This window comes from Trichosurus vulpecula, chromosome 5 (assembly GCF_011100635.1).
Source record: "Trichosurus vulpecula isolate mTriVul1 chromosome 5, mTriVul1.pri, whole genome shotgun sequence".
NCBI lineage: Eukaryota > Metazoa > Chordata > Mammalia > Diprotodontia > Phalangeridae > Trichosurus > Trichosurus vulpecula.
Genome location: NC_050577.1, coordinates 53,324,589 through 53,342,000, shown reverse-complemented (window position 1 = coordinate 53,342,000; position 17,412 = coordinate 53,324,589). Strand labels below are relative to the sequence as shown.

The window sequence follows — 17,412 nt, the reverse complement described above, 5'->3', positions numbered from 1 at the left end:
TAACATGGTTACTTTTTCTACTTTGACTGAGAACAGTCTTCCTAAGCTGAGCTCTCAGGTATAAAGCCTCAGGCTATAGTTAGCTTCTTGCCATTTTTAGTTCAACTCATAAAAGATGGAAAATTAAATCAAAATGGAATGATACTGTAGCATGTTCATCTTTATGGTCTATAGACCTGCTATTCTTCTAACTGGAACAGGCTGATTCTCTTACTTGTTGTAGTGCAAGCTTATTTCTGTCATTAGGTTGTTGCATGTATACATACATTGTGGGAGGGAGGTTATTAGCAAAAAGTGATATTTATTACTTTAAAACAGACTGTGTATAAACATCCTATTTAGGTTACTCAATTTGGAATTTTAAATTGGTTTGCAGGTGTCTTAAATCTGTGTGTTTCTTGTGTTTTTTTTTTGTTGTTGTTCTTATTTTTTTCAAAGAGATTTCCCAAAGTTGCAGATGGCTGGCTCACCTCCAAATAACTCTTCAAGGTACTCTATGCTGGTGATATCTCCCGCCACTGAGCTGCTCGGGAGCATGGAATTGACTTACTGGGGAGGGCTGTATCAGTTAAGTGACCTTTTTTAGTACATTGCATGGGTTTGCAAAGCTTCCATTTTTTCTACCCTAAAGGGTATAAAAATGTTACATTAATTAAAAAATTAAGTTATATTGTAAACCCACACAATATAATAAACCATTAACTTTTACCACATTCTTTCTCACATTGCAGCCCTACACCTCTGCTAGGTATTGTGGTACCTAATTGAATTTAAAAATTATCTTATTTATCATGCATTAAGCAATTTCCATATCCTGAGTTCTTGTTGCCATTTTTGTTATTTATTTTGGATAACAGCTTTAGATAGGTTAGTATCCCAGTTTTTGGAAGTGCTTAACAGTAATTTGTATCTGTACTTTAAAGAAATTGATATTCAGAGAAGTCAGGGTAATTTCCCAAGATAACTTGGAGCAAATCGATAACCTGTAGTTAGTAATGTGTTTAACTATTCTTGAACTCACAGAGGGATCATATTCCTTGGTCACTAAAGTCCACAGACTATGGATCAGCGATGGCACAACCTGTATAGTCTTTGCCAAGATGTAAAGTAGTAACAGCCTTCTAAGGGGATCTAATCTACAACAAACCCCACACTTCGAATATCTTCACATTACCCTTCCATTGGCAACCTTTCAGCCTACAAGCATTTATTGAATATATATATATATATATATATAAAATGCTGAATACTATATTAACCACTGTGGTGGGAGTTGCCACCCCCTCACCCCCAAAGGGGCTTGTGTCTGCCATCAAAGAGCTTTATATTATAGGTAAATTTAATTTGACACACATTAGCTAATTGCTTGTTATGTGCAAGGCGAGAGGCAGAGTGGCCAAGAGGGACGGCCTTGGAGTAAGGGAGATTTGAGTTCTGGTCCTTCCTCTGATGCTTACTAGCTAATGTGGCCATGAGTAAATCACATAACCTCTAGTTAGAGACCAGTTGCTGATCTGCCTTGGTGAAGAGAATTCCTGCCACAATGTTCAAGGTCAGTGAAGTTATACAGAAACAACAAAAAATGAAAAGCATCCCCTGACCACAAAAGAGCTTACATTTTTCTGAGGGATGTAGAATGCTGGAGGATAAGTAAATATAAGGCGATTTGAGGAGGGAGTACATTTGGGAGTCTTCCCATAGGAGGTGAGCCTTGAAGAAAGCTAAGAATTAGGAGCTGGAGAAGGACATGAAAACCAATCTAGTGTCTTTGCCAAGAAAACCCCCATTGGGGTCATGAAGAGTCAGACAGGATGGAAAATGACTGAACAACAACAACAAAGGATTAGCAGAGGCAGAGGTGGAAAAGGAGAGGATGCCAAGCTTAGATCATTAAAGATACACAAATGACAAGTGAAGCAAGTTCATGGAGTCAGATTTAATTAGCTCTGTTATTCCCAGAGAATCTTTATAAAGAAAAAAGTTAATGATAATGTCACTTTGCTTTGCCATCTGAAATATTCAGGGAGCAGAAAGTCCTCATGGATTTACTGGGGGGAGCATATAGCACTGATCACAAAGTTTGCTAGTTATTCTTTTGTGTGTGTGTGTGTGTGTGTGTGTGTGTGTGTGTGTGAATAAAATCATACTAAACCTCAAGTCATTTATGAAGGGTGATATTTCTGATATTTCTATTTAATAGATGGGGTAAATTGATGCACAGTAGAGAAATATCTATCTTATTTAGAAGGAAAGAAAGACCCATTGATAGAATCTGCATTGCCTGAATCCTAATCAGGGGATTGCATATTCAAATAAAATCACATAGGGATCAATACGTTTCCTCAACTACCGTATTTCAAATTCTTCAGACTCAGGATGGTTCAGGAGTGAGCAGTGGCAGTAGAAGGCACAGAATTTGTTATCATTAAAAATTGCCTTACTATTTGGTCATACTGTATTTTTTAAACCAAAAACACTTCTGATATTTTGATAGCCTGGGTAAATTTTAAAAATAAATTATCCATTTCAATCAAATTTACTGTCTGATTTTATACTTTTTTAAAAAACCTTAAATGCAAGTTAGATGTCAGCTTTCAAGTTTGCCTTATGTGCTATTTAAATCATTGGAAGAAGGCAAGCTCTTTGCTTGATTTATTGGGATGTTTAAAATTTAGAAGCACATAAATTTTGTTAAGTCAAATATGGAAGGAATCCTAGATGCTTCCTATCAGTTTTTTTTTTTGGGGGGGGGTGTATTTGAGTAAAAGGCAGTATGTACCTTTCGGATATTCTTGATATATAATACAAGGAAAACCATCATACTCAGAAATGTTGGTATAGCTGAGTAAAGCTACAATCAGGCATCCGTTACATTCAGACTTTATAAGTAACAAGTGGTATTTTCTAAATTTTATCTGGTAAAGTTAACAAATTGGCTTTATGCTAGTTTTGCAAACCTATGGACAAAGGCATAGAAGTTGAATTGACCTGGCTCGAGTCATTACCTTTTCAAATTTCTTAATTCCTGTTAGTTTTATTTCTTTTGTAGTGGCCTCCCAGTATACTAACGCTTATGGTTTTACAAGTTAATAGCCAATATTTATTTGACTAAGGCTGTGAATAATAGATTGGCCAGCTGAATGTGATCTAGCTATTTAGTTTTTCACAGTCAGCTTTCACGGCCCTGTGAATAGTGAGGACATAGAAATACTATCCTAACAAGGTTTATGAATCTATTATAAATAATTCAGGCCTATCAAAGTCTACTGTGTTTGAATAGATATGACTTTGGAATAAAAGAAACTTATTTACCTTTATTCTCTAAGTATTATTATTTAGGTTTTTCTCTCTTAAAGGAATTAATTTCCAGTGGTGGTTTTATCTATAAAGCCTGGGGAATACAAACCATAATCAAGAATGAGACTAAAAATAAAAATGTTTTCTCATTAAAAATGTGAATTTGTTCAATTAAAAGTGATTTAAAATACCAAATTAGCTTTGGTTAAGTTATCTGTAGAGAAACTGAGGAATGATGGAGTACAGAATCCTGCTCTCAGAAAAAAAAAGGTGAGAATGAAGTTGAAAATTGTATTCCCCAAAAAGATTAAAACTATAATGTGAAGGAATTTGTGCATGTCTAACTACCTCAGGATCTTAAAACCTCACTGGTCTTCAGAATACATCATCAAAATAACCTTGGCCTTTTAGAGGGACAACAGCTTTATTTCCCTTGTGTTACTAATTTATGAACAGAAGCTCACCTTAAATATTACATTCTTTGAAACCAAGTATTGTACACCAACAGAATCCAAATTGGCCAGAGCATTTTTTATGTGATATGAATGTTGTTAAGCCCTACTACAAAGGGAAGAAGAGGGATCTGGTTTGAATCAAACACAGTACCTTGGAGGTATAGAGCCATGTCAGGAGACTTTTCCCTGCACTTTTGAAGTCATTATTCTACAACAGCATCAGCCTGGCCAGCCACAATAGATAAACATACTGATCAAAGATATTAAAAGGCATTTATTGCTACATAATCGATAGGAATTGTGGGAATTTACATGTTCAGTAAATTTATTCTCTGAAGTGGGCTAGAGTTGGGGTGGTAGGGAAAAAAGCCAATCATTTTTACTTCCTCATGAGGTTTTGGGACACTATCTTCTTTCCTAAAACAAAACAAAATGAAACAAAAAAGCCAGAGAGAGCACATGAGTTGAAAAAATCGACCCTCTACCTTCCTAGTCATTGCTTATTAGAGGGAGGATCCTTGGAAGAAAAATTCCTGAAGCCTGTTGTTGACAACATCTAAAAGGTTTCAGCAACATCTGCTGTCATGGATAACTAGAATTTCCCCAAAGTAGAATTTCCCCAAACTTCATTTGGAGACACATTGATTTTATTTTGATAAATTCTTTTTCCCATGGAAAAACAATGTTTTAGCAATTACATTTCTCTAATTAATTGCTTGATTAATACATTTTGAAAGGATGATTAGACATTCATCCCTCCAACTTTACATTTAACCTTCTTGCTTAGTGAAGATTTTAAATTAAAAGCCAAATATGTTTTTGCTCAATAATCAATACATTATATACAAAAGGGATGTCTGTGAATTATTAATGTCCCAAGTAATCAAATACAAACTCTCATTTAATAGTTTTAGTTTTTTTCTAAAATGTAGCACTTGTATTAGATGTTGAAAGGATATTATTTTTGACTACAATTCTAAGGTTTTATACAGTTTGAAAAGTGGATGAAAATATTTTAAAGGTACTTTGTTTTATTCCAGGACCTTGGAAATCATATTGACATTGCTCTCTCAAACTATTAGCATGTCTGATTTTCCAGCTCATTATTTGGAAGGAACATACTGCCATTTTTAGGATCAAAGTCTATGAAGCTGTTGAGATAGGGGAGCAGCTAAGGCTCCATTCTTGGCTCTATTATGGGTTCATTCTTTGAGTCATATAGATCTGGTCATTTTAGTCTCACTGTGTTTGTTTCCGTCCTACTAGATTGGAAATGATAGTTTGCAGAATGGTTGTAAGGAATGTTTTATAAAATAATTATTAAGCAACTTGTAAGAAGTCAGATACGCCCTCATGCCTCTTTTGGGTTTCTGTGGTCTGTTACAAATGAATTGTTTGTTCATTTGGTGTATGGTAGAACTAGTCCTCTGATTTCTCCCTGACCATGCCTCTAGCCTTCCAGGAAATTGATCTGCATCATAGATATGGGCCTCATATATGTGTACTCCCTATGCTTGTCTTTTTCTTTGTCCACTTGGTCCTGCTTCCCCTGATATATCTTCCCCTCTCCTCAGTTGGTTTCTTGTTGTGGTTTGAGGAATGGTCTTCATAGTCCTTCCTCAGATTTCTTCCCCCAGATCATAGCTACCTCTTGAAGGAAGGAGTTGGTTATACTTGGCATAAGAAGCTATGAAGTTATAAGAGATGATAGGACAGGATGAGACAAGGAAAAATAGCTGGAGCTGGAATTAGATATGATTGACCGGTCAGTGTGTAGGAGGAAAGTCTTAAATAGTATTCCTGAAAGTTTCCCTGTACTTCCACAAAAATAATATGACAAAACTTGTTCCATATCCCACTCTCCCTATTAGAAACAGAAAGGGTATGTCTTCTTTATGTGACTATACTAACAATGAAAATCTATATTTATAAATACCAGACAATATGAACCATTAGACTATAATTTTTATTTTACCACAACAGATTGATTTGGAAAATAGCTTAATTGAAGAAGCCTTCCAAAGTAATTCAGTAACTTTTTTCTCCAAGAGAAAGATACAATTGACTTGTGTCCATAGCTGGCCACTTGTAGGGACTGGCTGAATCTTTTTGAGAAACATAAAGTCACTTAAGTATCAAACAAGGTATTTGTAGATATTTGCATGTTTTCTGATTTCTTTTGGCTGCTGCATTTGCTACAGAATCAAGTACTTTGAAAAAGGTTCTAGTTTCCATATACATGAAAACCTATGTTTTTTACCTTTCTTCACAATTTAAGTTGACTTATGCAGTTTATGTAAATTACCCCATCTGCAACATAAGAATTTTTATTTGTCCATGAACAGTAACTAAAATGACCTGTTGCTGTTGCTAAGATCGTTTCCAATTGATTGCTGACAGTCAACACGTGGAGGTTGCTGGACAGCAGCCTGCATTTTGGGGGAGTAAGATAACGGTTGAGAAGAAGAACTAAAAATATAAGCTGAAGAAGTTGAAAACCTATAGAAATGAAAGCAAACAGTACTCTTCCCATCCCAGGCTTTTAGTGGCTCCACATGGAAGCGCCATAGAAATGAAAAGGGCAGGGACTCAGGTGACTCTATCGCCACAGTTTGGAACAAATAGCAATACATGCTCACACTGACAGTGGCAGTTTCCACATCTCTTTGCCCCATCTCATCTATACAAGCAAACGATTAATCAATTCACAAAGAATTATATACAAATGAATGTGGTGGGCTTGAAGACTTGGCTCACATGCTTGTGGGCTAGGTGACATTGGCTAACTTAACATGGCTTCCTTGAACCTCGGATTTCTTATCTGAATTGATTAATATTTGCACTACCCACCCAATGGAATTATTGAGAAGAAAATACTTTATAGATCTTAAACCAGTACAGACACATGAGTGATTGTTTTAGTTAAGACAGCCCTCTCAAAACCTTCCATCACACCCCAAAAGTGAGAATTTTAGGTAGGTGAAAACATTCATAGGTTTCTAGGTAGAAGAGAAAAGTGTATATAGAGGGTGGTTGAGAGAATTGAGTAGGAAGTAGTACTTAATTCGAAGAAAGTAAAGGAACTAGAGCATCCTTATTTCCAAACAATTTACAAAATATTTTAGTTCTGAATTATTTATAGCAGAAAAGTTGTTTTTAAATCTTCATTTTATGTCTAGATAAATAAACTAAAGCTGAGAAATTTTTCCTGGTTGGAGCATAGCTGGAGGCATAATGATACCGTGTCTCTGTATCAGTAGTCTATTTAATAGACTATTTAAAATCAGAATTTTGAAAATAATCTAATCCAATTCCTCATTTGAAATTAGGAAACTGAGGCACACAAAAGTTAAATGACATGCTCCGAGGTCACTGGCAAAACCAGGTGTCCTGATTCTTAGTCTACTGCTCTTCCAGCTCATTTCTCTTCAGCTTATGGAATTTAGGAATTATGGCATTCTGAACTTTCCAGTCTAGTTTTTATTTTACCTTTCCTCCCCTCCCCCATATTGTAATTTGTCTCCTGAAGGTCAAGTAACCTGGTTTGGCTATGAAAGCCCTCGTAGCTTCTGGGACTATATCAGAGTGGCCTGCCGAAAGGTTTCACAGAACTGTATCTGCAGCATTGAGAATATGGAAAATGTCAGCTCTTCAAGAGCCAAGGTAAGGAAGAAACAAGCCCAAGCATAAGCATATGCATGTACATACAGTATGTTGTTGATTAATGATGTTTCCCTCTCTGGACTGCCACAATGCTTTGCTTAACAAAATTGCTTTATAAATAGGAGAAAGGTGTGAAGAGTGCCACAATGAGGCAAGAAAGAAGCTAAATCTATTCAGCATCCCACAGAAACTCCATTGTCTTGGTAGAATTCAATTAAATGAACATTAAGGCAAAACTTTAAAATTCATCCTTTTCTTTATAGGAGTTTATTCTCATCATATTGCTCCAATTAAACCATGTCTTATATAACACCCATAAGTAAAAATGTTTCTTTCCCCAGATCCATTTTGCATTTTGTTTTTCTTGATAAATTTATATTTGGTAAAAACAAGCCGTGTCCCAATTGAAAATGTTATAAATAGCTATCGCATCATTTAATATTTAAATGTAGCTATGGGATTTAATTAAAAATACAATTCTTCATTTTTAATTTGTTCATTAAAATTGATTATGCTTTTCTATGAAGTTGATATTTATGTTTTCAGTCTCCTTTTGCAGACTGGAGTTATAAATAAAGCTTAGAGGACTTTAATATTCTATTAGAGACTGTTTCAACCCCACAGTGATTGTCTCAAAACTAAAGATTCTTGCTTCAGTACCTTTCAACCATCAGGCCCAGCAATATGTAAGGTCCTGAAGGGCACAGATTCTCTTTGCATCCTTAGCATCTAGCACAGTGGTAGGTGCTTAATGAGTACTTACTAAATTGAATTGCTAGGAGTCATATTTAAACTGACCCATTCAGAAGACTATTCCCATTCTTAATGATGTGTATGACATCAGATTTCCTTAGTCAATCTATAAATACTTATTAAGCATTACAGCTACTAGTCATTGGGCTAAGTGCTGGGATTTAAAGATTCAAATGAAATAGCCCTGCCCTTGTGTGCCTAGTACTTAATACTGCACCTGGCACATAATAAGGGCTTAATAGATGCTTGGTGATTTGTTGCCCTCAAGGAGATTATGACATAGCAGGAGAGATATTTATGTAAAATAGTACATAAATAAGTGTGTTCAAACTATACACATGACGTTAATGGAGGGAAAAACTAGTATTTGGGCAATCAGGAAACGTTTCATTTAGGAGAGGACATTTGAAGGAAATTAGATATTCTAAAAGGTAGACATGATGACAGTACATTCTAGGTATTGGCAAAAGTCTGAGCAAAACCGCAGAGACCAAAGATAAAAATGTCATGTGTGTAAAACAACAAAAAGACCAGTTTGGATGGACTAGATGGTAAAGGGGGCTCATGCATAACAAGGCTGGAAAGGTTGGTTGGAGCAAATTTGTGAAGGGCTTTGAAAGCCAAACAAGCTTTTAATTTGATCCCAGAGGTGATAGGAAGTTATTGGAGTTTATTGAGCAGGGAAGTGACATGGTCAGATTTATGTTTTAAGGAATATAACTTTGGAAGTCCTGTGCAAGATAGAGTAGAGAGACTTAATCACAAATGTCTTCCTGATCTCTGTCTCTGTCTGTCTGTCTCTCTGTCTCTGTCTCTCTCTGTCTCTATCTCTGTCTCTCTCTCTCCCCCTCTTTCTCTCCCCCTCTTTCTCTCCCCCTCCCTCCCTTTCCCCCTCTCCCCCCCATCCCCTCCCTCTCTCTCCCCTCCTCTTTCCCTCTCCCAGTGTACCTCGGCAACCCGCCCCCCACCTCATTTCCCTCTGTCCCTCCTGCCTCTCTGAAATCTCTCTTGCATTCAAAGTGTCATTTTTAAAAATTCTTCTCCCAGGAGAATTAGGATCATTTTTACCTTAATCTTCTCCTTCTAGCTTGGGATTAATGTTTTTGCACTTTTAAATCATGATTAAAAAGTGTTTCATATTTTGCCTATTAATCATGGTTTATATATAGCAGGTTGCAAAGAATTAGAGAAAACCTGAATCTTCTAGATATGGCAGTAATCAGATAGCATCACAGAATAAAATTTATTTCCCTTTACTTAAGTAGGAGTCATTCTGAATCAGCTGTGTACCATCAGATCCCTGACTTGGTAAAGCAAAGTTCAAAATTAATACAGAGCTAGAAGAAAGAATAAAAATATTTTAAAAGATATGGTATAAAATTAAAACAATTTCTAAACTAAATAAACTAACAATGAAAAATGGGAAATGGATGGAAGAAAGTACATTGAGACAGATTTTAATAATTTCCTAAGGAAATTTTACCAGGATAAATCAATTGCCACAATGAAGAGGCCAAAAGAGTCTAAAAACTATCTTAATAATCCATCACAATCTACTTGCAAAGCTGGAAGATCTGGCAGCAATACTGGTTTATAACATAAATTTACTTGTAAAATCTCACAGAAAATGTGGTAAAAGAACATGAGCAGTACAACTTCATGAAACAGTGAGAAGCAATAAAGGAAAAACACTTTAAAGAAAGTTTGGTGAGAAATTAAGAAAAGTAGACTAAAGACTATTTAAGGGTGAAATTGGGGAGGGCAACAACAAATAGACAAAAGACAGAAAAAAAATCTACAAATATTTTTTACAAGGAACTCAAGGATGAGGGATCTGCTACATTTGGAAGCTAGCACCACAGTAGTAGATATTCTTCTAAAGGAAATAGAATTAACCCTGAAGAAAACAAAAATGGCAAAAGCATATGGATTAGACCAAGGATGCCTATGCCGAAAGTACAACAATTCTCTAAGTATATAAAGGAGAACAAGATACCAAAGCATAGGGAAAAATTCTTGGAACTTCTTACCCAAAAAATACAGGCAAGAGAACATCAGTAACAACTGATCCATGTGTTTACTTTCTCAACTACGCAAAATTTTTATCAAAATAATCTACACACAGATGCAAAGATTATTCTCAATGTGGGCATAAGAAAGAGATAGCTAGTCCCTCATAAACAGTATTCCAAAATAAACTACATTTTTACTATCACATAATTGACTGAAATGTATAGAGAATATAGAATCCCATTGTCCTTATTATTTATTGTCTGTTGACTATTAATCAAACAAAAAACCTATTTGATTTACTATGGCATGTTAGCTGAGGAAAGCTCATTACTTAGTCTACTCACCCACCACCAAGGCCATTGTGGGTTGTGCATTCAAATAATGAACAAGCCTATATCACACAATCTCAGAGTTGGAAGAGACCACCAAAACTAACTTGGTTTAACTAATACCTGAACAATATTTCTTCCTACAACATACCTGACTAGTGATTATCCAGCTCTTGCTCAAAGACCTTCAATGAAGGAAACCCACTCCCTTCTGAACCATCTATCCCACTTTTGGGTGGCTCTAATTATTAAGATGTTTTCCTTATATCAAGCCCAAATCTGTTCTCTGAAACTTTCACCCATTGTTCCAAATTCTGTCCTCTGGGACCAAGCAGGAAAAAGTCTATTCCTTCTTTCACAAGGCAACCCTTCAAATACTTGAACAGTTCTCATGTCTTCCCAAGTCCTCTCTTCTCCAGTCTGCACATGCCCAATACTTTCAGTACATCCAATATAGAGTCTGATCAGGTAGTTATCAAATATTTCTTAAGTTCCTACTACATGCCAGGTATTGTGCCTAGTGCTGGGCATAGAAGTATAAATAATAAAGCAATCCCTACTTAGAAGCAGCTTACATTCTAATGGAGGAGACAAGAACATATAAAAATATATACAGCATAAATATCAAGTTATTAAAAACAAGCGTATATTGAGTTAAACACATGATAGTTTGGGAGAGAGGGCACTAGCATTTGAGAGCTGGGTCTTTAAGAAAGAAAGAGACTCTATGAGGTAGAAGTAATAAGGCATGGAGCACGACCAATACAAAAACACAGTGACTAGAGATGGAGCATCATGTGAGATAACGTTGGTCCCTCTATACATCTCTTAAGCACTTACATATTCCCCAGTAACTGGGAGATCAAGGAGGGTGGGGGCTGAGGCAAAAAGGTCATTGTCTTTGGTTTTTGGGAAGTCATTGCTGCTGTTAAAGGGAACAGTTTCAGTGGAATGATGGGACTGGAAGCCAGATTTCAAGTTGCTGAGGAATGAATGGGTAATGAGGAAGTGGTGGCAATGAGTGCAAAGTCTTCTTTCATAAAATTTGGTAATGATAAGGCAAGAAATTATATGGTACTTCAAAGGGATGGTAGGCTGAAAGAAGGCTGTTTTTAATCCCCTGCTGAAGATTTGATGGGAAACTGAGAGAAGGTAAAACAGGTCCAATGAGCAACGGTGGGCATGCAACTCAGGATAGTTATAGGGGAAGGACCTATGATTTTATTGATATAGGGAAATCCCCAATAAGAAAACTACTTCTATTAATCCAGGTCAGCACATTCTCTCTTTATATTCTTTTTTGGGGGAGGAAGGTAAGGCAATTGGGGTTAAGTGACTTGCCTAAGGTCACAAAGCTAGTAAGTGTCAAGGCTCTGAGGCCTGATTTGAACTCAGGTCTTCCTGAGTCCAGGGCCAGTGCTCTATTCACTGTGCAACCCAGCTGCCCTGAACTCATTCTTTATATTCCTAAAGAGCATCTTAGACCACTGAGAGGTTGTCACTTGTCTAGCGTGCTCGGTCAGTGTATGTGAGAGGTGGCACTTGAACCTGTCTATATGGCATTGAGGCCCACTCACTGTCTACCACACCATGCTGCCTACTTGGCATAGGGGAATGAAATTGTATTGTCCCATCTCATTGTAGTTTGCAATTTTCTCCAGTAATGCTTGGCAACATAAGAGGAGATTAGAACTTTAGGAAATGAGTGTATACATTGGTGGGGGTTGGGGGAGAAGTGTGTTCTTCATAGGGATTGTCAAAATAGCTGCAGCCAGGAGAATCTGGTTGAAACATTATTAGGGAGTCAAAAATTTTCTCATTGTGGGAAAGTTTCTAGCTTTTTGTAGGTTGTTGGTCATAGCAAATTACGTCCAAAAATTAAACAGGAGAAGGAGAATGGAAAAGTTGCAAAGGTCCTTTGACACCAACTCTTCCCCTGGAATTAAGGGCCCATTTTTTAATACCAATATGCTGTTGCTGTGCTATGGCTGCAAGTCTTTGTGGGGAAAAAACCCCAAACTAAAAGTAAGTAGCACGCAGAAGGCAATGGAGAGGCAATTTGTTGGGGTAAGCAGCCAGCAATATTTAACCAACAAGAAATTTCAAGGAACTCTAGACTAAAAGATGTCTGAGTGAAAAAGAAGCTATTCCACTGTGTAACAGCAACCACACTGGCATACCCAGGTTCTTTTATCTGCTTTACTATGGAAAGATAGCTGTTTCAGGGGTCAACAATCTTTCTTTTTTAATCACATAAAATACAAACACAGGAAATACAGAGAAGAGAAATAAAGACCAACAGAGACAGGGACCTACTGCCTGAATCAAAGCTTTGCATCCACAACTGATTCGAAAGAGCCTTTACCTTTGAGGAGTTGGGGAGCTCTGAACATAAGGCCATTCAGTTTTGACCAGGGAATCACAACATCTGTCTAAGGGAACCCCCAAAGCAAAAGCTCACCTCTCACAATTTATACTCTTTTAGCTGATAGGCTCAGAGCCATTAGGCATCACAACCTGACTCATTGCCTAATTAGGTTATTAACAAAAGGTGTGCAATCTTTCCTACAGGCAAGAAAGTTTCCTTTAATGAACTCCACGTGAAGCCTATTGATGGGCAGGGGAATATCTTATTCCCCATTGACCTTACACTGTTATCCTTGAAATATCAAGAGAAAATGAAGAGGGCCTCTGGAACATTAGATCGGTATCTATAGATGAACTTGGCAGGTTGGAGGGCATGGGCAAGAGTCACATGAGATGGGTAGGGTTGAATGGGTTGGAATCTATATGAATAGAGGGAATATCCCAATTGATGATATCCTAGATTCAATTGAGTATTTTGAGTATCAGTCACTAACATTCACATTAAATTGTCTGTTTCTGTGACTTTGTGATAGCAAGATACCTCCTCATTTTAGGTACCCAGATAGTGATTGTATAAAAGTTTCTGGGGATCCTAGAAGCATTGGGCTAATAACCTATGAGATAGATCCATGATAGGTAAGTTTAAGGGGTGCATTACTGGTGGAATGGTGCCAACATAGGACCACAAATTTACTCCTGAACATTAGAGATTATCTAGTCATATCCCTTCATTTATCTAAAGGTATGATGGAACCCTCTCTTAAATAGTGGTGCCTTGATCTCCACCAAGAAAACCCATCTCTTGTTATGTCTGTCCTAGTCAAATTCTCTGATCTCCTTGCCTTAGGGTAAATGGCAGAAGTTATGGAGAAGACCCTTTTCAGTCTGAAATTGAACTTTTACCCCTCTAACTACTGGAATAGCTTCCTAGCCTTCCTACCTCCCCAACTTCCCCTTAACCACCAAAATAATCTTGCACATTCACAGGGTTGATTGAGTTACTTTTCTGCTCCCTCCCATTATTCCCCCACAAAAAATTGGGCCACTCCTTTTTGCCTACTAAATAAAATGTAAACTCTCTTATTGGCAACCAAAGCCCCCCTTTAGTCCATCTCCACCCTACCTTTTTTTTTTTTTAGCATTATTTGACTCTTCTCTTTGACACACTGTTATCAGACAGACTTGACCACTGTTTCTTCCCTGACCTCCTCATTTCTTCTCTTCCCTCTATGTCCCTCTTACTCAGAATGGACTTATTCTCCATTCTTTTCTTCCTCCAAGGCCCAGATCAGCTGCTATAAATAATCATTCCTTCTCTGAATATTTAATTCTTCTTAGTTTTACCTCTCCTATGGATGAATCTTATTCTAATTTATTTTTTAATATTTGAATAAATGTTTGTTCTCTTACTGGATTGTCATCCTTTTAAGTTTAAGGATTAAGACCTTAAAAAAAGAAGAAAGCTTTGTAGTGATAGTAACATGGTCTGGATGTAGTGTAAGCTTAATAAATATTTGAATTCTATTGAATTAGTTTCAGACCTGGGTATGGAAGAGAAAATGTGGGTAAGTCACAAGGAAGATGATGATACTGTGATATGGATATGTAGAAATTGAGGACCTGGAAATATCTGAGCAAACTGAGTATTAGCCACTTTGCTGGTTTGGTTTCAAAGTTAATAGAATCATAACATGCTAAAGCTAGAAGTTAGCTAGTATATTCCTAGTTCCCTTATCTGTCAAATGAGGAAAGTGGAGTAGATGGCCTCTGTGGTCATTTCCATCTTTAGATCTATGACCCTATAATCATATAACCTCTTAATTTTGCAAATGATAAGGTCTAGTTAGGTAAAATAACTTGTCTAAGGTCACATAGCAAATGATAGACCCAGGATTTGAACCCAGGTTTTCCAAATCCCAGTCACATGCACTTTCAAAATATTATGTTGCCTCTTGTCATCCTAATTAAGTTGCTCCAAATGATTTTCACCCCTTTACACCTCTTTCTGATAAAAGGTATTTGATCTTTTTGGTAATAGAAATAAATGCTAAGCTCATCAATACCTTCCTTATATCCTGCCCTCCTCGGCCCTTTAACCTCTCTCTTCACTCACTCTCTCTCTCTCTCTCTCTCTCTCTCTCTCTCTCTCACTCTCACACACACACATACATACACACACACACACACACACACACACACACACACACACGTAAGGAAAGAAAAAGAGAGAAGAAAAAAGTAGACTGATTCTAGGTAATATTATGTTAGTTTCATAGCTTTTCCCTTGGTTCAGATACACAAACAAATAAACTCTTTGTTTCCCACTGTTAAGGCAATGTGGTAGCTTTTTGTTGGAGATCTAGTTTGAAATTTCCCTCTTGTGCTTCTTAGGATCTCTTTAGGAAAATGGGGATCACAATCATAAGACTGCTTTGAGGCACTCTAAAGGCCTGCTAATTCAGCTTTCTCAACTTTACAAATTAAAAACAAAACAAAACACCTGAAGAGGCAAAATGATTGCCCAAGTTACAGCAAAGTTTGACTGATTAAATTTAGGCCTTTGGATTCTAAATCAGAAATGTCCTTTCCATTTTATCACCCGGATCCTCAGAGAGAAATTAATTATTGTGTTAGTATGTTCTCAGAGAAAACGGGATGCAGGTAAATAACTCCTACATATTTAAATATTTTCTCTGATTCAGTACTGAAGTATTAAAGGATCTGGTTAAAAATATATGTTTAAAATTCAAATACATTGTAAATGGCTTAGATATATGTGTTGTCCCTAAAGACTTATGGCAGTTTTGAACTTTAAAAGTTTTAAACTGCACTAAGACTTTTGGTACAGCCTATATATCATTCTTTTTGCTTTTTGGAGGCATGATACACAGATGACTTTTTTTTTAAAACTTCTTGTTGCTGTTATTATTAAAGTATTGATTTTGTTTCTTCCTCCTTTCAGGGAAGAGCCTGGATCAGAGTAGCACTCATGGAAAAACATTTATCCGAATATATCTCCACAGCTCTGAGAGACTTCAAAACAACCAGGTTTATAAAAGCCCCCCTTTTTTATCACTTTGACAAAGTATTGTAGGTATGACATAAAGACTTAAGTTTTAGGAATGGATTTAAGAGCTTTATTTGGTTTCTGCTATCCCAGACTGCTTTATTTTCCTGTTTCATACTTCTCCAATAGGTTCCTTCCTCTGCTCTCAGTAAAATGTGATCCCCTTTGGATAAATACATTCCTATCTCTGAATATTTTCTCAGGCTGTACCTTATGCTTGGAATGCTCTCCCTCTAGGTTCACCAAAATCATTCCCTTTGTTCAAACTGTTATTCATAAAGCTTTCTCTGATCAGAGGTATAGTAAATTCCCTCTGTGTGTACAATTCCCATCTTTTTCTTTACACCACATCTCACAGTATGCGCTTACTTCTCTGCTTCTACACAATGTTAATGCATCATTTTAAAAAAATGTAGTTAATTTACTCATTTAATTCTTGTGCAGTTATTGTTTCTTCTTGATGTTTTTTTGCATCAATGTTATCTCTTCTAAACTTCCAAAAGCCAGGGACTATGTTTAATTAACATAGTACAAAGGCTGACTCTGTGCAAGGTAAAGGCAGGTGCTTTATATACGTGGAATATATACAATTTAGGATGGCACTGATGTGGTTGGTTTTTTGGGTACTAGTTATTCTTTTTAAGGATTGATTCATTGGACTCCATTTTAAATACTGAAGAATTTTGACTTTCTCCCTTCTTATTGGAGAGGACAACACAAAAATGCATAAAATTGAGAATACACAAAAAATCCACAATACATACACAAACTACACAAAAATATGTAAAAAAAACCCCACAAAAATCGAGAAAACAAAGTAGGAGCTATAAAAGAAAGTAAAACCCAATTGCTACCTTAAATGGGATACCCATCTTCTAAATTATTGCACTGATGATGGTATTTATTATCAACATCCTGAGACACTGGTATTAATAAGGAAATGGCAGCATGAAGAGATGGAAATTTTCTCAGTGCCTTCAAGCAGAAACTGGATACTAAACTCCAGTGTCTTGGCTCCCAGTCTTTGGAAGACCCTTTTTAGAGGAGGCTGTCATGTTTGACATATTAATTAGAACAGCTTGGGAGAAGCAGCTTCTAGATGCTAGAGAGTGTTATTCTTTGAGTCATCCCAGATTTGGTTTCTTTTCCCTTGGGAGCACTATTTTGAGGTAATATGGCTTTGAGACTCTTGACTTTCTATAAAGCTAGGAAGAAACCCTTTCATGTATCTTACATTTTTTCAATTAAGAAAAAGAGAGTTAAGACTTCAAGCAAGCTATGTGTGGGAAATACTTATGAATATGTTCTTAATAAAGTCATTAAAATCAGTGTTTTTAACCTAGGATATTTACAAGAATAGATTGTAGAGAAAATGATACCTGTAGAGAAAATGGCCTTTGGGATTTATTTATATTTTTCTCTTATATAAAATATTTGGATTTAAAGATTATTTTATTAATCATTACTA

General features: G+C 36.4%; 2 protein-coding genes across 5 annotated transcripts in view; one reads left to right on the top strand and one right to left on the bottom strand.

The window, feature by feature from the left end:
- Positions 1-17,412, top strand: part of RUNDC3B (RUN domain containing 3B) — a 121,441-nt gene that overhangs the window by 46,418 nt on the left and 57,611 nt on the right. For 2 of the 4 annotated variants that reach the window (XM_036759047.1, XM_036759045.1), the window contains exons 3-5: positions 439-489; positions 7,282-7,415; positions 15,840-15,925. In XM_036759047.1, coding sequence (XP_036614942.1) covers positions 439-489; positions 7,282-7,415; positions 15,840-15,925 — 271 coding nt within the window. The remainder of the gene's footprint in view (positions 1-438; positions 490-7,281; positions 7,416-15,839; positions 15,926-17,412) is intronic. The other 2 variants (XM_036759048.1, XM_036759046.1) reach the window with 1 other exon arrangement.
- The window catches only part of LOC118849937 (ATP-dependent translocase ABCB1-like), a 496,364-nt gene that overhangs the window by 477,742 nt on the left and 1,210 nt on the right, over positions 1-17,412 (bottom strand). The window lies entirely within an intron of this gene.